General features: G+C 40.2%; 1 protein-coding gene across 1 annotated transcript in view; it reads right to left on the bottom strand.

The window, feature by feature from the left end:
- Positions 1-25,102, bottom strand: part of LOC115816657 (complement C3-like) — a 29,010-nt gene extending 3,908 nt beyond the window's left edge. The window contains exons 1-30 of the mRNA XM_030779691.1: positions 25,005-25,102; positions 20,646-20,841; positions 20,132-20,300; positions 19,933-20,003; positions 17,012-17,100; positions 16,710-16,792; positions 16,472-16,559; positions 15,941-16,040; positions 15,685-15,805; positions 15,396-15,511; positions 14,985-15,131; positions 13,919-14,122; positions 13,152-13,343; positions 12,716-12,871; positions 12,072-12,201; positions 11,316-11,387; positions 9,692-9,886; positions 9,288-9,392; positions 8,775-8,858; positions 8,491-8,633; positions 8,078-8,287; positions 7,786-7,846; positions 7,336-7,422; positions 7,046-7,249; positions 6,493-6,568; positions 6,239-6,398; positions 5,949-6,044; positions 5,412-5,568; positions 3,991-4,154; positions 2,394-2,552 (exon numbers count right to left, since the gene is read on the bottom strand). Coding sequence (XP_030635551.1) covers positions 2,394-2,552; positions 3,991-4,154; positions 5,412-5,568; positions 5,949-6,044; positions 6,239-6,398; positions 6,493-6,568; positions 7,046-7,249; positions 7,336-7,422; positions 7,786-7,846; positions 8,078-8,287; positions 8,491-8,633; positions 8,775-8,858; positions 9,288-9,392; positions 9,692-9,886; positions 11,316-11,387; positions 12,072-12,201; positions 12,716-12,871; positions 13,152-13,343; positions 13,919-14,122; positions 14,985-15,131; positions 15,396-15,511; positions 15,685-15,805; positions 15,941-16,040; positions 16,472-16,559; positions 16,710-16,792; positions 17,012-17,100; positions 19,933-20,003; positions 20,132-20,300; positions 20,646-20,841; positions 25,005-25,075 — 3,906 coding nt within the window. The 5' untranslated portion in view covers positions 25,076-25,102. The remainder of the gene's footprint in view (positions 1-2,393; positions 2,553-3,990; positions 4,155-5,411; positions 5,569-5,948; positions 6,045-6,238; positions 6,399-6,492; positions 6,569-7,045; positions 7,250-7,335; positions 7,423-7,785; positions 7,847-8,077; positions 8,288-8,490; positions 8,634-8,774; positions 8,859-9,287; positions 9,393-9,691; positions 9,887-11,315; positions 11,388-12,071; positions 12,202-12,715; positions 12,872-13,151; positions 13,344-13,918; positions 14,123-14,984; positions 15,132-15,395; positions 15,512-15,684; positions 15,806-15,940; positions 16,041-16,471; positions 16,560-16,709; positions 16,793-17,011; positions 17,101-19,932; positions 20,004-20,131; positions 20,301-20,645; positions 20,842-25,004) is intronic.
- Between the last annotated feature and the right edge of the window lie 1,139 nt (positions 25,103-26,241).

Below are 26,241 nucleotides of genomic sequence, written 5' to 3'. Positions count from 1 at the left end.
AATTTAAGCTAAATAACATTAGCTACCTCTTAGCTTGCTAACATAGGTTTAACAACATCTTTGTGCTACTGTATTTTCTCTCATAGTGTTTGTGTTTGAGGTAAAAAAAGAAAAAAAAATCTCAAAGAAAGAAAAGAATAGTCAAGTACAGAGACATCAACATACCAACCTTAAATAAGATCAAAATACAATCCATATTATCTTCAAAAGATGTTTCTTCATTGTTTACTGTTTGGATGATGTCATCTCCTCATCTATAATTATCTGATATCTGAAAACCTAAATACTTTAAATACTTTAACCTGTGTTTCTCTGGTGGGGGGAGGGGTTTATATGTGTCATTCATTCAATGGGCCTCATTCATCAACCATTCTTATGAAGAAATTTGTTCTTAAAACCCACTTATGCAGTTTGACATTCACCAGTGTTTTCTTATTTGTGATTTGTTCTTATCTACGCACACTCAAGAGCACTCTAACACACATTTGAGTACTGACATGTTTGTGCAAAAGAATTGTTTATTGCCTTTTCTTCAATTCTACAGTTGTACAGTGTTATAGGATTTATATTACAATAATATTTATCATATTTTTAGTAATCATTTTCATTATTTTACAAAGCATTACGGTCTTTTAAAATGAATAAACACTACACTAACACTTCATGTAACACTCCAGAATTTATCTCTGCCAAGGAGCTTATGTTTTCGGTGTGATTCGTTGGTTGGTTGGTTTGTCTGTCTTTCAGCAGGACTACAAAAGAAGTGCTGGGCCGATTTTCATTAAATTTTGGAGCGGATCCGAGTCACAGGGTGGATCCACAAATGATTTCCACTTTCGTAACACTAGTGCCTATGGTAAAATGAACTGAGATCGTGGTGCACGGGCGAACCTGTCGTAATCACATAGAATGGTGTGCCGAGCTGAGACTAAAAGAGTGGGTTGTTGAGCCTGGTGGAGGTCTGCGCTCTCCGGGTGCCTGTCTAGTTATTCATACTTTTGTGCAATGAACAAAAAAAAGCAATATGAGAATATAACAGTTGATGGAGACTGTGATAAGTGAACAGTAGTTTTACATACACTACTTATGGGTTATCCCATCTGAATCCAGACAGGTTGAAAAGCAGGTGTGTGACAGTCAGTTTTTCTCTTAATCATACAGATAAATACTAAAATTCCTGGACGGAGTAGACGCAGCCATTGTAGCCTTCGCTCCTGTCTGCTGCTGCATGCGTGTCGCATTGATCCAATAAAGCAGGAGCAGAACTGATGGCTCACGCTACTTGTCGGTTGTTAGAAAAGAACTTAGAATTGTGAGAAATAAAGTCGGAATTCCGAGAAAAAAAAAAAAGTCGCTACTAAGCAAACTTTTTGTTTTGTTTTGTTTTGTTTTTTTTAATGTGGCAGAAATGGGCTTCCATATATTTCTGTGTGTGCACACAGCCATGTAGTCTTATGCCCTTTTATGGGGGCGTTTAGCTATGCTAATAAGGAACAACTGGCATGCTCTTTCAACTTCCGAGGACAATGGGATTCATCATTATAAGAACAAAGGTGCGAACAATTCTGCAGCTTAAGAACACGCCGTGAATCGGACTTAGACTTTTTCTTAGGACATTTCTCAAGAACAAATTTAAGAAAACACTTAGGAAGATATTGGTGAATGAGGCCCATTCTTTTTTAGGCCACTCATCCCAATTAGAGATGCGGTGGGGGCACATGTGTCGTGCGCTTATTAATTCATTTTCTAAGCCGCTCATCCTAAGTAGGCTCGCATGGGGTGCTGAAGTCTATCCCAGCACTCACTGGGCAAAAGACAAGGACACACCCTGGACATGTCGCCAGTACATCACAGGGCAGACACACTGACAAACGCATTCACACTTAGGGGCAATTTAGTATCCCCAATACACCTGACTTACATGTCTATGGCAGGAAACCCACACAGACACAGGAAGAACATGCAAACTCAACACAGGGAGGTACCTGGCTGCCCAGCCAGGAATCAAACCCAGGACCCTCTTGTTGTGAGGTGACAGTGCTATCCACTGCACCACCCACATATATGTCAGGTCTCATAAAAAAAAAAATGTCATTTCACTTTTTGATAAGTTTCGAATTCTTTATCGTAAAATAAATCTACACTACGCCATCATAAAATAACCATAGAACATAGGAATATGTTTAAATTGACATCCCATAACATTTGGTAGGATGTGTTGTTTGGTAATGTATGGATCAAGGTGCTTAAGCACTAGACCAGTATTTAGGATCCTGTGATCTATTTGGGAACTGTATCATGGGATGATGTCTTCTCAACTTCTCAAGTCTTCTCAAAACACATGATTTTTTTTTATTTAACATTTCAACTCCTCCAGCAACATCATCTCTTACCTTCTCAGACCGGACCAATTGGGAGGTTCCTTTGTTAAAGGTCCACTTCACAGGCTTCTGTCTGCCAGAGATCTGAATGTCCACCTGCAGATTTACATCCTGCAGCTTCTTCCCCTGCACACGGTATTCCGCCACGGCTTGGAACACCATAATGGTTGCCTAGGAAACAAGCGGGCGTACTGTTCAACACTACAGAAACTATTAAGGTTAATTGATGTCACAAGGTGGAAAAGAGACATGTGCCAGGTGAGTATTTAAGCCCTGGTTTTATTTAGCAGACTGAGTTACAAGCATAGACATGTGTAGCAGAGGTGCTGGGATAATGGGACCAGTGCAGAAAGGTGCCAGTATGGTGGCGCTCTGCGCAGGAGCCGATCTGGAGTGGATCCAGGGCCTTGGGATGGTCACCAGGGAAGGAGTGTGCGATTTAGATTCCTGCTTTTTTATTTCTTTATGGGTTTCCATGAAGTGCAGGTGCTGCTTGTCAAGAAGCAGTCAGCCATGCCTCTATGGTGTTTCTATTGGTGGCTTCTCCCCACAAAAAAAACCTTTGTAAACTGGAACCAGTGCTTATGTTCCAGGTTCATCCTGTCACATTGCCTAACATGTGGTTTGTTGTCCAGCCCTTCGATAGTGAACACTTGTGTCTGATATGGGCAGACTGCCTTTGGTTGCTGTTCTAAATTCAGAAATAACATTTTTTGAGAAGGGGGTGAAAATGTTGACTGAAGTTTTATGTTCGGAGTAAGAGATTAATTTGGGTTGAATAAATATGCAAACAATGTCATTTTTGACCAAACATTAAAGTCACCTTGGAGTTGGTTCCTGGCTTAACAGGTAATACTGTACACTCAGTGCAAGGGCAAAGCAGTTTCATATAAACAGGAAAGCAGGTGATACATGGTTGTTTCACTCAAGTAGGATCACTTGAGGAAGACAATATGGCAAAATAAGACGTTAAGTAAAGCAATTTATATTTACAGGCTCTAATCTCATGCTACGACACCCAGTAGACATGGAAGGTATAATAAGGATAGTGTCTTTCCATTTGCCTATTTAACAGTCTCCCATCTTTCCCCAGGAGATGAGTTTCTTGGGAGACAACATAACGTTCAGTGTAACTAAAAACAGTCAGGATGTAAGTGTCAGGACATCCTCTCCTTCAGTGATCATACTGTTCAGTTTGACTGTCTGTAGTATGAGAGTGATCGGTGATTATGCTGTTCAGTTTGACTGTCTGTAGTATGAGAATGATCAGTGATTATACTGTTCAGTTTGACTGTCTGTAGTATGAGAATGACCAGTGATTCTACTGTTCAGTTTGACTGTCTGTAGTGTGAGAGTGATCAATGATTATACTGTTCAGTTTGACTGTCTATAGTATGAGAGTGATCAGTGATTATACTGTTGAGTTTGACTGTCTGTAGTATGAGAATGATCAGTTATCGTACTGTTCAGTTTGGTTGTCTGTAGTATGAGAATGATCAGTGATTATACTGTTCAGTTTGACTGTCTGTAGTATGAGAATGATCAGTGATTATGCTGTTCAGTTTGACTGTAGTATGAGAATGATCTGAGATGTTCTGAGAGAGAATACCTGTGTGGTGCCACTTCCTCCATAGTGAGTTTTCTGTCTGTTCAGCCAAAGAACTATCTCTCCTGCCTTTTGAAAGTCTTTGGCTTTGACCAACGCCAACAGGCCATAGGCTGTGGCCTCTAGTGAGAAATGATGGCCACCAGGGACTTGCCAGTAAATGCCATCTGTATAGAGGATAAAAGGAAAGACAAATCTGAGAACCTTAAGTAGTGCTAAATTCCCAAAGTCAGAGAGATGTTTTGAGTGTCTGAAAGACCAGCTCTGATCAATCTTTCCTGTCCTTCACTCTTTCCATTTCAATGATAGATTTTATAAGCGCGTTTAAAGATCAAATCATTAAAACCCCAGTTTGAGTTTGATTAAGAGAATGGTTGGATGTAGAGGTGAGCACTTCCCAAGCAAATGACTGATCGTTGTTCTGGCTGGAAGCAAGTGTATATCACAGTGTCACAGTACGCTTCCATTGCAGCGAATTTCGCTTCGCTCTCATTCAGATTGTATGGGGTCAAAATTTGCTCGGAGCAAATCTGGCAAAGCAAGCCAAATTGAGATGGTGAATCCCGAACTTTATGCAAATGAGAACCACACGAGGACTGATCAGTTCAGCTTGTGATGTGTTTGGTACAGGACGCTCTCAAGAGAGGCAGGAGTAACAAAAAAAGTCCGACCAAGATGGCAGAGGCTAAAGGCTAGCACGAAAACGTGTATATGATTAAAAGATGCAAGGGCAACCATTTGTGTTTACATCAACATAGGTTGTTGTTTACATGCTACATAAACTTAGTTGGGGCCAGAGCGATAGAAAAAACTCTCTCAACGGCTCTGGCCAGGGCAAATACACCACCTTCATTTAAGCACTCGAACATTTGAGTGAGGTGACTTGCTTGCTGTTTTCATGACCACACCCCAAGAGTGAAATTTCACAGTGTGAAATTTGCGAGGTGTTTCGCTGTGTGGAAGCTTAGTGTCAGAGTAGTTATGCCTGTTTGGAATCCTGTAGAAGAATCACTTTTTTCTGCCCCTCTAGTGTCAGTATCATTGGTCAGCTCAACAATTTCAAACTGTTTCTGATTGGTTGGCTGGACACTATAAAACTTGATGGAAAAATTAACTGACTGTTTTACAGAGCATGGCTCTTGCTTGAAAACTAGGTCATAGCGACATTTTTCTCCTATATATAATTTAAAATTGGAATATTAAATTTAATTGTGCATTTAAATATATTGTGCATTTATAGTTTGCAGTTATTGGTGTGCAAAAAGTGCCCAACCAGTAACTATGATTGCCCCCCCCCCCCCCCCCACACACACACACACACACAAATTGGGGAAAAATAGAACCAGGCCTGATTAAAAGAAGTAGTGAAAGTGGCACTGACTGTGGCATCAGGACAAATCAGGACTAAAGAGAATGCGAAGAACCTTGTCTTTGAGTTGAGTGCCTCATTAGAGTGTCTTTATCAAGTTTTCCTGCGTTGGCCAGTGCGTAAGACGACATCGCAACAGCATAACGATTCATCAAAGATGGCAGCCGGCGCTCTAAATACTTCACAGATCTCTCTATAGAGTTTGGAAGACTCTGAAGTGGAGACAGAGAGAGAGAGAGATCTGTTACAGCCAGAGGAATGTATCAAATCTCCATCTATAGAGTTGTTTTATGGTACTAAAACAATGGCGAAACAATAAGAAACAGTGACTGTTTCATTTAGTTTCAGTTACTATAAGCGTCAGCACATTTGGACGATATGACACTTCTCCAGAAACAGCTGGATAACGACAGAAAAGAAAAAAGGATTTCAGCATTTAGCTCATAATTTGTTTATTACATTTTAAATAAATCAACATTAAACATTTACACATTAACTGTATGAACACAACATGATACAAATCCAGCTGTTATGGATGGATGGGACAAACAATCAAAGAAAAAGCTGTAGGAAGCATATGGGACTGACTCACACCAATGCTGTTTTCACATAACCTGCTGCCTTCCTGCATAGCGATGAGCACAAAAGCTGTCAGAGACGCATCAGCATCTTTCCCTTGCACGTTGCCCTGGAAACAGAGTGTGATCATAACTAATTAATACAATTAAATTACTTGCAATTACAAGTAAATTGTGAAGAACTTTAAAGCAAGGATTTGAGAGTGTCACTTACTTTAGAGAGGCTGCAGATCAAATTTGTGTGATTAAGCAATCTGTGGAGTGACATAAGTAACTGATGCTTACCACTATCTCTCCAACTTACCACCATCTCCCCATGGATTACAGGAGCATCTTCTTTAAACATGCCATCAGGAAGTTGTGCATTCAGAATCAACCACTTGAGGGCGCTGCAGATCACGTTTTCCTGAATAGTGATGAGGTCGCTGGCCATAGCAAAAACTTTGGCTACATACGCCGTCAGCCTTTGACACATTACAACAATGTTTAACACTTTAGTTTTGGGAGTTTAAAATAAACAGATTTATCAAAAAAAGAGGAGTTGACAGCTTTGTTTACCATGTACTGCTTTTTCTATTGATCCATGCAGCATAAGAACCGTCTGGTTTACGATAGGCAAGCTCACGCTGGTAACCTAGGCAATAGAGATTTAATAATGTCCACTTGCATGCTAAAAACACTCACCAGTTGTGTGGTTATTGGTATTAACATAGCATAGTACTTAATTCAGGAATCAAAACAAATAATATCTCTACAGTTACCTGCAGATATTTAACCCATGGTGCTGATTAAGACAGTTACAACTATATTGTAGTTCCACTCGATGCATGGCTTATAATATCAGATATCTATGTTAAAACTTAAGACACATTTCAGAAACCCATTTCAAATTCACAAAAAAACTCTCCAAAAAACCCCTACTGGTCTTATGAGAATATCCATTGGAAAATATCTTCGAAACACTCTGAAACTTGAATGCTGCTGTAAATTGGGGATCTCTACACAACACTTTACACTACAGCCAAGCTTACTGATCCTGTCAGTTTCCTCAATGATCTGAGTGTTTACAGATCTGAGAGAGTGAAACCTTTAGTTACAGAGGGTCACTGACCAGTGGTGATGTGTTTAATGGCCTCGTTTCGGCGGTTCAGTCCCACACGGTCCCACTGCTTGGTGTTGTCCAGGTAGTGCGTGGCGATGAGGGGAAGGGTCATGTAAATCATATTTTGTTCTCCACAGCCCACTGGCTGGACGATGAGGGAGCCCATGAAGTCTCCACTGATTGCCTGCTCAAGGGTCTGGCTGATCTCTTCACCTGGAGAACAAAGGACAAGAATGTATGCTGAGGAATACTCAATGTGTGTTTTACATTTTTACATGTTACCTGTATGCGGGTTTTACCTGTCACTGATATGTGTGTGCTAGCTGGGGTGCCAGGCACTTGACCTCTTGGTCTATCACTCCTGAGAAATGTAGTGTGTTCACCACCTGCGTGGAGAGGGGAGGGAGAAAGACAGAGATATATGATATAAAAAAAAAACATTGCTTTTTTTTCATATTAATGAAAATATATGAAGATAAATATATAATATTGTTGTTCCCTGACTTTAATTTTTGACCTCAGCACTGGGGCAGCGTAATTTAAGTGTGAGATGTGGCTAATGTTATGATATGTACTATATACATACATACATACATACATACATACATACATACATATATATATATATATATATATATATATATATATATATATATATATATATATATATATATATATATATATATATATATATAATATGCTTTTTTCGAAGGGGGGAGGTGGGGGGTGGGGGGTAGTTAAACTCCTACCATGTTTAACTGGGTTGAGCTCCACATTCTTCACTTCAACCTTGGTTAGTACACCTTCGGGCTAATGAACAGGGAAAGAAAGAGAGGAACAGATGTTATGCTGGAGTATATACTGCATTGCATCGCTGATGGCTAAGTTTAGTCCTTAAATCAATCAATCTAACATAATCCATGTTTTTATGTCTCAACACCAGTCCATACACTTTAAACTGTCCCATATCAACATATATTACAATTTCATTGGCTCACTAACTTGATTTTTTAAGCTTAACTGTCAGTGCCTCAGTCTTACCACCACACGCAGTTTTTTTCTGACACCATCTCTGAGGCCTTCTGTGTCAGAGGCTTTCACTTCGATGGAGAGCTCTCCCTCCTTCATCGGGATGATGACGAAGGGCACGGCACGCGAAGACATTTTATTCACTTTTACATATGTGCGATATTTGCCCCTCTTGCTGGCAGAACTACACACATGTTCAGTCTCTATCAACTCCACTCGCACCTGAGAGAGAGAACCAGCCAATCATGTCTCAGAACATATGGTATTGGTCATTTGATTGTGCAAAAGCAAGTCACCAGACAGAAACTGAAAACTGCATGTAGTTTAATTTCAGTAAAATTACACATATGCCTTCAACAGGGATGCCAGTTTCTGAGAACAAAACAAATTTAGCCCATAAAATGCTATTAATAAACAGAAATTACCCTGTCTAGGTCATAGTCATTGTAGTTATGCAGGATGGCTTTGATCTCTAGTTGTTCATTGCGCACAGCTGAATAAGGCAACTTCAGATCAATGAAGAAATACTTAAAAACAACCATCTGTAAATGATTCGCCACACAGATACCTGAAGAAAGAAAGAGAGAGAGAGAGAGAGAGAGAGAGAGAGAGAGAGAGAAAGAGATCTAGGTGCAAAATATAAAAAATGGTAAAGACCTATTTTTCAGATAGAGAGACAGACAGATGACAAGACAACTGGGATCCTGACCAAGAGATGGAGACAGGCTGATAGCTGTGATTTCCCAGGTAGTGATGGAATCTTTCAGGAAGCTGCTCTTGGTAATAGAAGTTGTGGAGCTAAAATGAAGAAACACAGAAATATTGTGCTTGAAAAATGGATAAGTAGGGAAAGTTTACAGGAAAAAGTTTGGCAACACCCCAAAAATGTATTTTCTTTTCAGTATTTTGGCATTGGCAGGGTCTGATTGATGACAAATTGTATTGTATCATTTATGATCATTTATTACTAATTGTGTCAAGAAAATTACGTCACGTCATATACTAAAAAAGTACATAGCTAAATTATAAATTACATATTTAAATGCTAAATATATTTCCCTTTCTTTATTCACGTACTTACTTACTTATGCATTCATTTATTTTTAATTTGTCCGACTGTTTTTCAGTTTCGCACTAGAGTTTCACTGCATCCAGATAATAAAAGAGTTTTGAAACCAAACTGTTCAAAAAACTTAATTTCCCACAAACCATGGCTTGTTGCCTGGACACTGAGGAAGCAGTTCGTCTTCCCAAAGCCAACTCTCTGGGAACTGAGTACGTGATGTGATGTCATCAGAATCCACAAAGAGGTCATCATCTTCCTCACCTGCAACACACGCACACACACACACACACATACACACACAGGTGGATGTGACTCTCCCTGCTGCGGAAATGATGGTGCAGTTATGGTCTGATTGAGGCGTCTGTGTAGACTGCTGTAGTTGGGATAAGGACTGTGTGTAATTAGTTCTTCACTTTGTATATAGGGTGTAAATGAGATTTCTGAGTTTTGTTTGACCTAGGACTATGTTTTAAGTTGTAGTGCAAGTGTGTGTGTGTGTGTGTGTGTGTTTGGTTGTGGTGTAAATAAAGGTGTGTGTTGGTACAGTGGAGTGATCTTACTGCGAGCGAGAAGCATCTGTTCATCCTTGGCCTCTTGTTTGCGAGTGGACATTTCCTTGCAGCAGTGAATGAAAGCCTTCACACACTCGTCCCCATCAATGATGAACTCTGACCTCCTCTCACATGTGTAGCCCAGTTTATTCTCTCTCATTCCATCCAGACAACACTGCTTTGACAGGCCTGAGTATTTACCCGCTGAGAACAGAGAGAGATGGGGCAGAGAGAGAGAGAGAGAGAGAGAGAGAGAGAAGGCTGCCTGAGGGTCTGAAGAACCAGGCTAATACTGAGCGATATTGAATATATTGACAAAAAGCTCAGTAAACTGGGCTTATATCTGGCTGTACTATCTCCAAAATAACCAACGCTTGCAGGGAGCTCAGGTAAAGCTAAATGGAGTTTAACATTTTTTTTTAATTATTTGCTCTGAATTTGTTTGGCACCTTGCCAAAAGTAATTTTGTGATATGGAAATATATCCTCATTTAGACAAGGAAAAGATGAATAGAGTATTCAGATGAGAGAGAAAACATCGGATGAGAGAGACCTGACCTTTACTTGGCAGAGTTTCAGAGGAAGTCGGACCCATCGGGGTTTCACAACTGATGGTTTCTGAATTCTGAGTACTGAGCATCTGTGGGACTTACTACACGTTTGCGCAAATTTTAGAGATGAGAATGGAAACCGTTCCCCTCACCCTGTCGAGCTGAAACCACCCAGATGAACTGTTTGTGTAGTCATCGCCAATGCAAACTAAGGATGACTGAAGTTTCTTGTGAAACTTGCGGTCTACAAATGTCATGGTTTGGGCACATTGTCGACCTCTGGTGAGCATTCAAAACATCCAATTTTTTTTTGCATTTTTTGTGTTTTGTGATTACTCCACTCTCTTGTTAGCTACCTCACCTGTGTCTCGATTTCAGTGTCATGTGCCTAGATGTGATCATCATATGTGTGTGTTTGCTGTCTTGTTCTTGGCTTAGTCTTTGATGTTCTCAACGTGTCTGACCCTGGCCAAGACCTTAGCTTTGTTCTCTATTGTTTGTATGTTTGGATTCCTCATTATCTTGTACTTTGCCTTTCCCCTGGACACTCTTTTGTTTTGCCTCTTTGGATTTATTTTGAAGTGCTTTTCTCTTGACTGTTGGATCTGGGGGGGGGTATTTCAGAATGCGGGTTTAGTGAAACTCAGAGTTAGTTAACTCAGAGAAAGTAGTAAACCTCCTAATAGAAGAGCACTTTGACTTTGTTTTGCTAGGAGAGTGAAGCCATAGGGCTCTTCTATTAGAAGGTTTACAACTTTCTCTGAGTTAACTAACTCTGAGTTTTCACTAAACACATGTTATGAAATACCCCCCTGATCTGTCAAAGGTATTCTTTCTTGTTTTCTGCTTTTTGGAATCACCTGCTTTTCCTTTATTTTGCAAAATTGTGACTTTTTTGGAATCAAGATCACCTGAGCTTTTGGATTTTTGTGACTTTTTAATCTGGAGTAAGCATCTCAATATCTGAATAACTACCCTACCTGGTAGCTTAATTGGTAAAAATCAACAAGTAGAGATCTGTTTAAATTCACACCATCAAGCTAACACTTGGCAAGATTAAAGTGAATTTGTTTAGGCTCATACCCATTCTGTTTGTCATCTCCACAATAGTGACAGCACGACGTCTCCTCTTTGAGGGGCTGGGGCACTGTGGTGCTAGAAAAGTATGCAATGAATAGTGATTAAAACAAAGAGAGGTAAACACATTCTTATGCCTTCAGGGAAAACACAGAACACCTATGTGCATGTGAGTATTAGAAGATGGTATAACAGACACAGTTAGGAAAATGGGCATATGCTAAAATGCAGAAAGGGCACATCTAGATGGCAGAACTTAGTTATAAATAGATTTTTTGACATACGTTGTTTTTTTTTTTCTTCATGAAATGGTGAACTGAAATCCTCCCCCCCTCCAGCATATTATATAAAGAATTAAAATAATGATTCTATTGACATAAGTGTATCTACAGCTAGTACAAGTTTGTGTTATATATTTATAAAAAAAAATATGAAAACTAAGTACTTCATTCTGTTCTCAAATGTAACATAGGAGTGTAAAAAATATTAGTACACTTGAATATCTCGATATTATGTTTTGTGATACTGTATCGATTCTCTAAAACACTCTCGATTTTTAATTAATAGTTTACATGAAAATATTCATGGCAGACAGTGCTTCATTCTGTATTGTGTTTAAACACCCCCCCCCCCCCCCCCCCCCCACTGCTAGATAGTAGTATTGTAGTCCAGTAAAGTGTTATGCTGCACAGTGTACTGTAATCTGAACTATGTGGCATTCCGAATTTCGTCTAAAATCCATGAGAAAAATGGTTTCAGTACTCGTTCTGTAGGCAGTGCCTCCTGCAGTATTGGACTCAAACAGCAGTCCTGCATCATAGAAAACTCCCATACTGTCTTTACCACTACCAGCCGTACAACCAGTGTCATGTTTCTCAATGATGTCCCAGATCTGTCGGGGGGGAGAGAGAGAGAGAGAGAGAGAGAAACGAATAAATAAAGAAACAACTACGCCTCAAGAGACTGAGAGGGAGAAGAGTGAAGAGAAGAGAGAGAAGAGACTAGGCCGCAAAGTTTCACACCATGACTCTGTAAAAACGACATTTTTAGCACAAATGCAACGCAAACTTTTGAAAGCATCCCAGAATTTTTGGTTTCCATGTAACAGGTGTTTCCCATTTAAACCACATGCAAATATCTCCCTCGTCAGTCACAATATGCATACAGTTTGATGGCCTGTTTTTACGCCTAGATTTAGACAAGTAGTTCAAAAATGTTTAATGAAAAGTCATCTAAGTATGGTCTGTACCCAAGGAGTGGCAGCAGTTATGACAATCTCTGCATGGAGATATAATGTTATTCATCCGCCACTAATTTCATCTACATGTACATTTGAAGTAAAACATCACTGGTTTCTGTAACCTTAATAAAATACTAATATAACTGTGTTTGACTTGGTTGGTCACCTTGGTTTGGGTGAGTCTGTTCTTGTTGTTGAGCACATAGACTCCTTTATCCACAGCCACCAGCCCAACCTTGGCCCCAGGGTCTCCAGAGATCTTTAGATTGAAAGGTTTACCAGGACTGTATGTGTCCCTGGCAGGAACAGCTTCCACTTTCAGCTGACAGAGAGAGAGAGAGAGATTTTATTTTATGATGGGGATGTTCTGTACAGTATAATTTTGGGGGGTTTTTTGTGAAATTTACAAAATTCTCTTTTACTTTTTCCATGATAAAGCAATGCCTTGATATTCTGTAGAATGGAGAAGAAATGTGTTCTCACCAGTTAAAATCACCAAATGGACCTGAATGGTGATGTGAGTATGTCACCATAACAACAGAACCACAAAAATTGAACAAATTTAGGTTGGAAATCTTCTCAACAACTTCCCTAAAATGTACCGTTCCCATGCAGGTGTCCTTCACGTCAACCCAGACTGAGTCAGACACAACCTCTGAAGAGCCCACGTGGTAATACGCCACCAGACGGAAAGCAGGAACCATGTCCTTTGTCACTGTTAAAGATAAAGACACCAGAGCCTGGCCCTTCCTCTTAAATCTCTTAACTTTCACAATCTGTCCTTTACTAAGAATCTGTTGAGAAAGAGAAAATAAAAAGACAATGAAAATATTTTAGAAAGACATAAAACCCCTCACGTGAATATATTGAAATGTCTGTAGAAATATGTTCATTACACTAATACAGTGAATATTTATTTACAGTGCTTTTTCCCCCTATCTTACATTCCATTGGTGTTTCTACCGTCTGGCATTTTCTAAATATGTCTTATGTATAATCTGCATCTGTTTACTAAATATGTCATTACTGGAGCAATAAAGGAAGACTAAAGGGAGTATAAATATAAGACAGTATTCTATATCTATGTGGTTTGAACAGAATCAAAATGCAACTCAATCCCATGTTCAGTTTTCCCACTTGAGCACTTGTATTTGGTACAACATATGCAACAGTAAATGTATCCATGCCATAAAAATACACTTGTCACTCAGTGCACAATAATTAAGTCGCTGTTGACATTGACAGTAAATATGTAATGACATTACAAAAAGCAACACATAAGATACTCAGTACAGTGTGATGAACATTATATTTGTGATTGTGCACTATAAGATTTTTTTTGTGTTTTGTGTTTTTGCAGGACACTTACCATATAGGTGAAATCTTGATCCTGGACTCCAGGACTGTTGCCCAGGTTGAGGTTGACCTTGAGCTGATCTCCGATTTGGAGTTCTGCGGCATCTACCCCAATGTGCAGGTAGTTTTTGGAGCCCCCTTTGGTCGTGTAAGCAGAGGCAGACATGCTGTTCCTCGCCTGTCTCTCATCCGGAAGGCCTGGATGATTAGTCTTCACCTGATGTTGAAAAAAGATAGATAGATAGATAGATAGATAGATAGATAGATAGATAGATAGATAGATAGATAGATAGATAGATAGATAGATAGATAGATAGAAAAGAACAGGATTATTTGGTCCCACGAAGTTTCTATATTGTCACACCATCACGTTTTTCCATATCCTAAACTAAGACATTTTTTACATAAATCATGAAACTCTTGACTAACTGATATGTGTTGTTTGTGCATGACTAGGACAAATACCTTCCATCTGACTGGTCCTCAGTATTGGAAATAGGGAGGACTGCAGTATAAAGCAGCGTTTGATATTGCAATGATTATTCCTGTGTACTGGGCGCTCAAGATTCACTACCCATGAAACCTATCATTTTATGCCAAGGGTAACCCAAAATCTGAAAGCATACAATTACCTTGATCCCTGTGACAAACATTCTTTTTGATTAAGTGACGAACATTAAATACCATTCTCTCATTCATTTCTGCTTAATAAATTGCTACTTGGCTTGAAGCTAGAATATCCGACCAAGTTAATATGTAAGACATGAGATTATTTTGACAGAATAAAAAAGATGAACAATTATCTTATCTGACAGAAAACTACACATGCAGGGTTGAATGGTAAGTATAGTAATAGGACAGCAATTTGAAAGGTAAGTTGAAATCAAATCAAATTTTAACGGTAAAATTCAGGTTACTGCAAAAGTAAATGTCTGTCATCGTGGCTCTCAAGATGAAAGTTCCTTCAAGTTTGTACTTTTGCCTGTAACTAAGCGTTTTTGATTACTTTACATTCTTCACATTCTCTGATCTGGCAGAATGTAAATTACTGTATGTGGGGCTTAAGTTTGGGAGCTTACAGAGATGTCCAGTTTGGAGGATCCTCCCTCGGAGTTGACTGTAGCCTTTGCCATCCCGTTTGCTTTCGTTCTAGCAGTGACTCCACCAGGCTGAACCACCACTTCAACGTCTTTTGCTGGTGATTGGTCAGGGTTGGTTACATAGACCTGTCAAATCCACACAGAGGAAACTTAACATTCAGAGAAAAAGGAATCCTTTCATTACTATTAACTTGTTAAGTTGGATCATTGGTTTATAATGTGGCTAGGTGCTAAAATCACATATTGTCATAATTCAGTTTGAAATTATAACAGTAACAACCAATAAATCTGTGTTTCTGCCCCAAAAAGATGTAGAAATTTGTTGCTCAAGCCTCCCCTCCCAGTATATTTACTTAATAATAAAAAAATTGCAAGAATAACGTTTAGTACCGAGACGTCAAATGGCATTCCAGGTTTAAAGTATTTGGGAGTTCCCTTGTACTGAATGGTGTATGGTGATGTCACAATCTGAATGCCACCCTTTTGTGCCTCTACCATTTCACTGCCTAGAAGCACACACATGAACACACACAGAATGACTGAATGATTTACACTGTATTTAGATTAAAACTTTCAGTCCAGGAATGATAAACAAATAGTAAAATACAGTAGTTCAACTTAACTTTTTGAGGGAGAGAGAGAGAGACAGAGAGAGAGACAGAGAGAGATCATCTCTTACCAGTTTGTGTTAATACACTGACAGAGACGTATATGGACCTTCCAATAATCTGTTTAATGTCAGGAAAGGTTTGTAGGATATGCTTTCTCTCTAGGACAGCCTCACCTAAGCCATCTCTGATCTGTAACCAACCAGAATAGATTATCACATCACAATGACCAGCAAAAGCATATGTGCTTTGTGTGTGCATATGTTTGTGTGTGTGTGTGTGTGTGTGTGTGTGCAGGTGAGTTTATGCAGGAACTAGGATGTTCACCTCTACTCTCTGTAGGGATCCAGGAAGAGTTCTCTTCTCATCGAGCATCACTCCAAACAATACAAAACCTGTTCCTGTCACCTCCTTTCCAAACAAATACCTTCAAAAACATAACAAACAATGTAAATGCTCCTAAATTACAGCTGAAGGCTTAACATCAAAAGTAAGACACAAGTCTATTTTTGGAGTTGTCAAGTATTAGTTTGAGGAAGGGTGTCGGGGTGTGTGTGTGTGTGTGTGTGGGGGGGGGGCAGGGTTGTTATATATTCAAACATAGTTTAACACATATTATTTCAGATTTGACTGCCAAAGTTTACATCAGCTTATAGATGATGTTTAAGAACAAAGGAAGAATGTGTTGATGTTCTATTGTGTTTGGCATCAACAATGGGCTTTAGATTCATTAATATCAACTACTGAGAAATCATACATATGGAAACATACAGAACAACGCATAATGAGGGTTCTTCATGTAAGCTGACAGCAGAATAGAATTAAATGTATAAGAAAATGTGCTTTTCTGTATCATACTTGCAAAATATTTCGACCTTGAGCTCAGGATCATCTGCGTAGAAGTAGGCGTTTCTGGGCACCAAGGTAATCTCAAAACTGGGCAGAACTAAGAAAAGGGAGACAGGAAGTCATCAACTGCACCTTCAAGAACAGCAGAAAACATTAAAAATGAACAGCAGAAAACATTTAGAAGAAGAAGAAGAAGAAGAAGAAGAAGAAGAAGAAGAAGAAGAAGAAGAAGAAAAAACCCACTCACCATATTCTTTAACCTCAAAATTAACAGTGAAATTCTTCTGTTGAGAGCTTATGAAACTAGCCACTACTTTCCAGGTCCCTGGGCTTCACAGAGAGAAGTGTCAAAGAACAAACAGTATTAGAACAGTCCATTCTTTAAAGTGCTGTTCTGACAATACTATCTGCAGTGTAGCATCTGCCATCACAGACTCAACTTGGATTAAGTAGCATCATTATCTTTATATCGACAGAACATGCTAAAACTCGTGTCCAGTTATGTGTTTTCGATCATTTAAAACATTGCATCGTTTTTTCTAAACATACCTGGCAATTTCAGGCAGTTTGTATGTTGCAGACTTAACTCCTTTGTTTGCAAAGACTGTTTCCCTGTGAAGGATAATGTTATCTGGGGTCTGGGACCCCCCCCCAAAAAAAAACAATAAAAAAGTTACTGAATGTTTTGATGACACAACTTTATCATGTGTTCTATTAAATCCTGTATTTGAGGTTAAATTCCCTTATGTGAATTACAAAGATATGTGAACTGTCAACCTTACGTGATCTCACATCATAGGCAACAATGCTTACAATTTGTACACATACTATATCATATCAAATGTAGCCCTGATATGCCTTTCCCCGGCTATATCCACCAGCTCTTCCTGAGGGATCCCAAGGCGTTCCCAGGCCAGCTGAGAAATATAATTCTCCCAGCGTGTCCTGGGTCTGCCCTGGGGTCTCCTCCCAGTTTGTCGTGCCCAAAACACCTCCACAGGGAGGCGCCCAGGAGGCATCCTGACTTGGTGCCCCGAAACACCTCAACTGACTCCTTTCAATGCGGAGGAGCAGTGGTAAATTGAGAATTTTACTCCTTCTTCACCATGACGGTCCAGTACAACGACCGCATGATTGCCACCATTGCTCCGATCCGCCTGTCGATCTCACACTCCATTTTACCCTCACTCGTGAACAAGACCCCCGAGATACTTGAACTCCTCCATTTGAGGCAGTAACTCACTCCCAACTCAGAGGGGGCAGGCCACCCATGGCCCCAGATTTGGAGATGCTGATCCTTATCCCAACCACTTCACACTTAGCTGCAAACCGCCCCAATGCATGCCGAAAGTCACAGCTTGATGAGGCCAACAGCACCTGCAAAAAGCAGAGACGCAATCCCTGCAGACACCCTCTGCACCCCAACAACCCCCAACCCCCCTCAATCTTCCAGCCCTGCCTCGTCTGTGGAGGGTGTATCGATTGGGTTTAGGAGCTCCTCAAAGTGTTCCTTCCACCATCAGACTACATCAGGTCAGAGCCTCCCTGTCCCTGCTGAAAAATAGCCTGGATGAGGCCCTGCCTGCCCCTCCTGAATTACCTGACGGTTTGCCAGAACCTCTATGAGGCCAACCAAAAGTCCTCCCATACCCGAGTGTTTGCTTCCATGCCCCCCATCACTGCGGCCCTTTTGGCCTGCCGATACCTCTAAGCTGGAAGGTCTCCTTCTTCAGCGTAACAGCCTCCCTCACCGGTGGGGTCTACCACCGGGTCCTTGGGTTGTTGCCACGACAGGCACCAATAACCATCTGGCCACAGCTCAAAGCTCCTGCTTCATCAATGGAGGCCTCGAACAGGGTCCATTCGGACTCCATGTCCCCAGCCTCCCTTGGGATCAGGCAGAAGCCCTTCTGGAGCTGTGAGCTGAAGACCTTATGGACAGGCTCCTCAATCAGACGTTCCCAGTTCACCCTCGCCATGCACTTGGGTTTACCAGGTCTGTCCAGCAGCCTCCCTGTCCATCTGATCCAACTCACCACCAGGTGGTGATCAGATAACAGCTCTGCCCCTCTCTTCACCTGAGTGTCCAGAACACAAAGTCGATCATTGACCGTTGGCCTAAGGAGCTCTGGTACCAGGTACACTTGTGAGCTGCCTAATGCTCGAACATGGTGCTCATTATGGACAATCCATGCCTCGCACAGAGGTCCAACAACAGAGAACCACTCGGGGTCAGATGAGGTGGGCCACTCCTCCCAATCACTCCCCTCCAAGCTTCTCCATCATTGCCAACATGAGTGCTGAAGTCTCACAGTAGAACTACAGAATCCCCAGATGATGGCCTCACTAGAGCACTTTCCAGTGCCTTTAGGAAGGCTGGGTGCTCCGAGCTGCCATTCGGACAGTCAGAGATTTCCCCCCTGCAACCTGAAATTGCAGTGAGGTGACCCTTTCGTTCACCGGGACAAACTCTAACACAGTGGCTTTCAGTCAGGGGCTAACAAGTAACCCCACACCTGTCTGCTGCCTCTCACCCTGGGCAACTCTGGAGAGGATATAGTCCAGCCTCCATCCAAGAGTTTGGTTCCAGAGCCAAGGCTGTGCATAAAAGTTAGCCCGACTATATCTAGTCAGTATCGACCTCCTGCACAAGTTCTGGGTCCTTCCTCCCCAGAGAAGTGACATTCCATGTACCAAAAGGCAGCTTCTGTACTGTAAGTCCAGTCCGCCAGGGCCCTCGTCCCAACCCGCCACACTTGTGGCATCAGACCCGGCCCCTATTTCTCCCCTCGCATTTCTCCCCTCGCAAAAACGTAACATTAGCCTCTAAAATATGGGTTATTACAAAACATCTGTAACTTGTAACATCTGTAGCCTGTTTTTTAAAAAAAAGGCTAAGCATACGTGGCATCAGATATAGCCTATAGGCTACCAGGTAACATTCTATTTTCCCCCTTTTTTCACTGCAGCAAAGTCCTCTGAAATCAAATGTGTTCAATGTGTCTTGCAAATAAGCTGCATCACTCTCATATGTTTTGTATGAACATTATTACCGGACACTTTGACCAGCAAGATTTTAATTTACCATTTTTTTATTAATATTACCGGGCAAAACTGGCAATTACCGGCTAACAAAACCCTGATGTATATTAGGGATGTGCTGAGAGCCCAGCATTTGTATTTGTATCTGTATTTGTTGGGAGAGCAAAACTATTTGTATTTGAATTTGTATATTTGAATAAAAGTGGAAATAGGTGTCACAGTCCTGTTTTTGTTTTTATTGCACTTCTAATTTTAGAATATTGAAATGTTAATAAAAGTGTTCTTCAATAAACTATTATAGTATTTATGAACACTTACATGTAATGGTTTATGCTTTTCATAAGCCCAGCATGTATGTGTGTGTGTGTGTGTGTGTGTGTGTGTGTGTGTGTGTGTGTTTGTGTGCGTTTCCCCATGAGGATATTTACCATAATGTCCACCGAAATCCCACCTACAGCAGGTTGTAAAGCAGGTGTTAAACAGAAGACCCTGTAGTGAACTGTAGAGAAAAGAAAAAATAACAAAAAAGTCCTGGTGAGTTCTTTCTCATGATACATTTATTTTAAAAAAATGACAAAAGAGTTCCATTCATATTCTGTTCATATGTTAATCTAAGGCCAGTCTCACCTGTGTTATCTGGGGTATAAATGGTCTTGTCAGTCTGAATGAATATATAGCCAGACTGGAAGGAGACCAGTACCACTTTCTCCAGCAAACTGCCAGGGAACTGGGCCTGCAGGTAAACATACTGCTTCTCCAGGGGATCTTCATCAAAGAAATCTTTTGAGTTTGGAATCTAAAGATGAATGAAAGGCAATAACATTTGACAACGTCCTGAAGTTTTAGGACAGTATAAAACATTGTCTCATGCACTTTATTCAGTAAGCTAAGGTGAATACAGTCTAAATACACTGCTTCAAAAAGTAATCTCATCAACAGATAAATATGAAAGGCTAAATTAAAGAACTGATATTCCTATATTGTAATTTTGATAAATACATGAAAATAATGATGTTTTATATAATGTTGCAATCAAGATTGCCTTGCTAAAAACATTTCTTAGAACATTAAAATACATTTTAATACAAACATGTACAGTTTAACAACCATATTGAATCTGACACAGATTGTCTATCTTCACCTCTATGCTTGTTAGAAGTTGATAGTTGTTGGCCACAGTCAGAACAACATTTTTGGACACTATGGTTCTGGTCTTTCGTGGATAGTCTTTCACCAAAAGTTGCACGGCAATATCTCCACCGGTATAGTCCTGTGCCTCCACAAACACGTTCTCTGGCGTACCCACCCTCAGGAGGTTAGGGGCTGACATAATGTAGCTAGTTCAAAGTTCAAAATGGCAAAGGTCAGCAATGAACATTATTTTCAGTTATACTTCTTTCTTTCTTTCTTTCTTTCTTTTTTTCTTTCTTTCTTTCTTTCTTTCTTTCTTTCTTTCTTTCTTTTTCTTTCTTTCTTTCTTTCTTTCTTTCTTTTTGCTTTTTAATCGCATATTGTTCAAAGGAAAGTTTTGCACCTCTCGTTTATCTCTCTGACATTCCAGGGCTTCCTAATGCAACTGAGCAATACAAACGTGAAAACAGGAGGGGAAAAAAGATGTGAGGTCACCTACTGTATCCAGATGCCCTTATGAAACAGATTTCAGATGTGAATTTACACAATTGTAAAATGTAATTTCGTTCATAACTATTTCAAACAAGTCACTAACAACTAAAATGGAAGCTTTAGACTAGGAATGAAGATTATAACTTTTAACATGACCTTTTGGTTGACAAATAAAAGAGAGCGTTATATTAATGAATAGGATTTCCCAAACACGTCTTATGTCTCATTAAGGAAATATATTTTCTTCATACGATAAGGATGACTGTACATTTCACAAATGGCTGCAGTTCACAGAGGTGATTGCCACTCTGTGTAGAATATTTTGTCGTAGTCATCTCATCTTAAGCAATAGCATTAGGCCAGCTTGACTGAACTCACTGATAAACAACCAAATTTCTTCAGGTTCTGCTTTCTATCACGCAGTGTTGTGTAAAAAGCATGAATAAGATAACTTTCAGTTAAGCAAGACCATGTCTTGTCACAAACAGACTGTGACCTTAAAACAAGGCCTAGTTGTTGAACACAGCCATTTCATATTTTAGCTTGATTTGAAAAGCAAAGCCTTAGCAACCTTTTTTAAATTCCCTCATACAGGTCTCTAACTGATTTAATGATTGTTTTTCCATGTTCGGCAAGCAAAGAAAAGTGAAAAAGCTCAACAGAAACACAATCAAACAATTGTAAATTTTGCTGTAAACTACCATACATGTATCCACATTGACCAGTATCTTGGGAGTGAATCTTCTTACTTATTAATGCTCAGTTTCCTCTGGGTACACTTCATATCTCTTATATAGCATTGCTAAACAATACATATAGTTGATGCCACAGCACATGTTATTAAATTTTCATTTTATTAATGGCTATGACTAATAATATGACCATTAAAAGGGGCTCTGTTGCAGTGTTAGCTTTTATTGACCATCTGTGTAAACAAAATGTGTACCTGGTACCAGAGCTCCTATATTTCTACATTATAGGCTTCTATAAAAATGTCTCATGTGTGTTGAATAATAGAACAATAACAGAACATTACTGTCTTTGTTCTTACTACAGATCTGAAAGAGGACACGTAGTCTGAAAGGGAGCAGTCACTGTGATTTGGCCAGTTAGTCAAATATTTCTTAAATGTTATTCATTCCAGATACACCTACATCTATTATTAGCTCATTATTACATTTTCTATTTTGACAAAATTTTCTTCAAGACATCTGAGCCATTTGGATGCCAGCTGTGAAGGACCTGGAGGTGTGCTGTACTGAGAGATCAAGCATGAGGATTGTTCCCAGTAGCTCTTGTCAGTACAAGCCTAACACCCTCTGAAAAGAACTACCCAGCTAGAGTTTTCAGCATTAAAATGGACTGTGGAAGAAAAAAAAAAACTGCATGATTATATGTATGGAGCAAAGTTTGAGGTACAGACAGACAATATTCCTTTGACTTACATCTCGAGTTGAATGCTGCAGGGCACTGGCGGCCAGTGGCCCTCTATGCTTATGACTTTAGTATTGACTACAGACCTGGGAGATAAAACACTGATAAGGACGCTCTGTCCTGAGGTCGACACCTGAACCCAGTAGAAAGTGAAGACTGGACATGCATGGTGAAGGCCATATGTCAGTTGTCAGGGTTGATAAGCCCAACTGTCCTTCAAGCATCAGAACTATTAATTGTTTGGGGGGCTCCACAAAGACAGTTTCTGAAGTGAACTGCAACATCGACTTCATCACTTTCAACACAGGTCTTTCTGATTTGTCAATCTCTCAGCGGGAAGATCCATGCTCAGGTGAATTGTGGAATGCACATCAGGAAGGGGACGCTGACAAGGTTAGTGGGAAAATACATACAGGCACCCTATTGCTTATGAAAGGACAGCATTGTAGGTGGGGGATAAATGGTGTCGTAAACCTCCTCCTCTGACAAGGGATGGTTTCTCATGCGCTATGAACTACCCAGTGGGCGCGAATACTTGGATCTGTTAGGAGTGGAAAAACTACAAACTACTCTGTATCATCCTCAGGGTGATAAACAGCTGGAAAAGTTTAACTGGACCCTGCTGAAACTGAAACATCGGGGAAGTAGACACATTGGGAATCTCATTAACGTGTATAATTGTGGCCTGAATGGAGCCAGTGGTTTCTCTCTGCATTTCTTTTATGGTTAGGTCAGCGGTCAGAGCGCACTTAGACCTGAGTTTTACAAGTGATGGCTCCTCAATGACGTCTTACCAAAGATATGTCAAGATTAAGTAAAAGGAATTGAAAGCAGCTTATGAGCTAACAGAATCTGCTGTTGGCGAGAAGAAAGGAAACAAGAGGAGATATGATCGAAAGATCCATTGTTCTTCTCTCAGCCCAGGTGATCGAGTGCTACTCCAGAATCTTGGATTTGAAGAAAAATGTAGGTTGGCTGACAGACAGAATTCTGTGCCTTACATTGTCGAACGCCAGATCCCCAGCCTACCTGTTTTCAGATTGAAGCCAGAATGTAGAGATGGACCTGTAAACATTTTGCAAAGGAATCACCTGCTTCCAGTTGGGCAGAAATGGCAAGTACAGCCAGCGGTGGGAAGAAAACCTTGGGAATGCAAAGAGGCGAAGAGAGGGGGAGAAAAACCTGTGACATGAGCAGAATGATGAGGGACAGGGACAAAGTAAATGAAGGCGGAGATGCAGAAGGGTCCCGAGAAGACGCTGACGGTGAGGATCACGGAGGGAGGTGGAAGCTGGATTTATCAATCCATCCAGAGATGCCATAGGTCAAGCAAGGGGCAGTCCCCCAGGGTTATTCCAGCCTGGGTCCGGATGTGATTTTCCCAGAGAATAGAGTGAATATTGAGATGAGATCTGGAAACAGGGAACCTTAGGCTCTGACATAAGAGCTCATACACTTGGACCCTCTATGTTACGTATTGTTCATTAATATGGAAGATGTGTGTGTGTGTGTGTGTGTGTGTGTGTGTGTGTGTGTGTGTGTGTGTGTGTGTGTTGTATTTGATGTGTGTGAATATTTGTGCACATCAGTTAAACCTTTGTGAGTTTTGCAATTTGAGGGATCATGACTTCAGTGACACCTCTGCAGAGACTCTGCAGACTCATACACTCTGCAGAGAATGAAAATTTGCATGTTTTGGTGTGATATGTGTGATATTTAAAATGTTACCGTGACATGTTTTGCATGACAGTCCAGTTACCCAGAACATAAAACATGACAATTAACATCTAACAAGTAAATATTAATGTTCTGAAAAAATATGTGAAATTTGCAAGTAATCCCTTGTGACAAAAGGAGCAAAACATAAGTTACACAGAGGGTGAAAAGAGAAAAAAAATGGATTGATATTAAGAAAATATGAGGGTATTAAACAATGCATCTGTGGTCTCTACAAGCATGGGCACAGCAAATCCGGAACCACATATTAACATATTCTTATTGGGCTTTTTTGAATCTGTGAAGAAATGTGTTAGGTATTTCATTACTCGTCATCTGTTTTCATTATCAGTTATTTCTTATTTGCCTGAATTAAAAGAATGGTACTACAGGAAATAAGACATGTCCCCGTGTGTGCAAGAGTTACAGTCGAGGTGCTATTTCATGTTTTGTGTTTTCATCTTTGAGTGTACACTGCACCTGTGCTCTCTGTATCTGTATCTGTATCTGTTTCTGTGTGTGTGTGTGGGTGGCTGTGTGTTTGTGTGTGTAAATGTGTGTGTGTGTGTGTGTGTGTGTGTGTGTGTGTGTGTGTGTGTGTGTGTGTGTGTGTGTGTGTACGCACATTTGCATGAGTGTGCGTGCGTGTGCATGTATATATCTGTGTGTGTGTGTGTGTGTGTGTGTGTGTGTGTGTGTGTGTGTGTGTGTGTGTGTGTGTACTCACAGCTGATTGCATTCTGAGATCAGGGGTAGGGAGAGAGACACCACAGCCAGCCACACCAGGTCCATACGCATCCTGTCTGTCTGTTCCTGGCTGTATCTGTCAAAATGTCTGTGAGGCTGGACAAACACAGCTTTTATAACCCTCCCCACACAGACTTCACATATGCCTCTCCCCCAGACACACACACACACACACACACACACACACACACACATAGATCTTAGTGATGTAGTCAGTCCAAATGTGCCGACATCATGCAGGTTCATTGTTGCTAATTATGAAGTCTCCTAGATGCCACTCCAAATAAACTCTGCAGATTAACACAGTCAGATCAATAAAGTTGTTCTGTGAAGATGAAAGCTTTAATTTAAAAGCTGATATTAAATTTAAATTATGTTGTTATGCCACATGGTAGGTCGTGGGGACCCGGAAGTGTGTGTATGTGTGTGTATGTGTGTGGGGGTGTGTCTGTGTTTGTGTGTGAGTGTTGGTGTGTTTGCATTACTTATGGATTAGAATATTCTTGGACTGAAACAATGCCTCTCACAGACAATATAAACAAATATGTTTTAAGATCTATGTTTTGCTATCAACCAATAGTGAAATTGTTACCTATGTTCAGACCCAGGATCACAAACAGAGACCAATCATTGTACATCTGCCTGCTCACACCCTCATCTTTCAGACAAAATCCATGAGTCCGTAATAACAGAACCCAGAGCAATTAAGGGAAAGTCTGTGATAAAACCTATATATCAGAAAAAAGTTGAGAATTCAGAGCATAAATTGGAATATTAACTAGAAGATATGTCATATGCTGCAATAAAAGTGAGAAGTAAGACTACAACGAAACAGATTATATCACAATAGAGCACATGAGGTGAATCTTGCAGTTTAGAATTAGGACTGCTTGTATTAAAGAAAATGCTACTCATTTCTATTATGCGTGTAATAGCACACACTTGATTTCATCATTTGCACCCCACAGAATGTATTGCAGGCAAAATTCTAGTCTCCACTAACTGTATTTTTATTCACAGATCCTGATTATTCAAAACAAAAAAAGCAAAAACAAAAACAAAAAGAAAAAAGTGAAAAACAGCAAAGTACCCATGAAATACTGCGTGATTGTCTGATGGAAGAAAACTATCTTCCATCTCCTGAGATGACATAGGACAGTTAGTGGTAACTGCAGACAAGCTTCAGTGAAAAGACAAGGTTATCATTGTGGGAGACG

Source organism: Chanos chanos, chromosome 7 (genome assembly GCF_902362185.1).
Source record: "Chanos chanos chromosome 7, fChaCha1.1, whole genome shotgun sequence".
NCBI lineage: Eukaryota > Metazoa > Chordata > Actinopteri > Gonorynchiformes > Chanidae > Chanos > Chanos chanos.
Note: the sequence above shows the minus strand (reverse complement) of the source record. Positions and strands in the feature narration are given on the sequence as shown.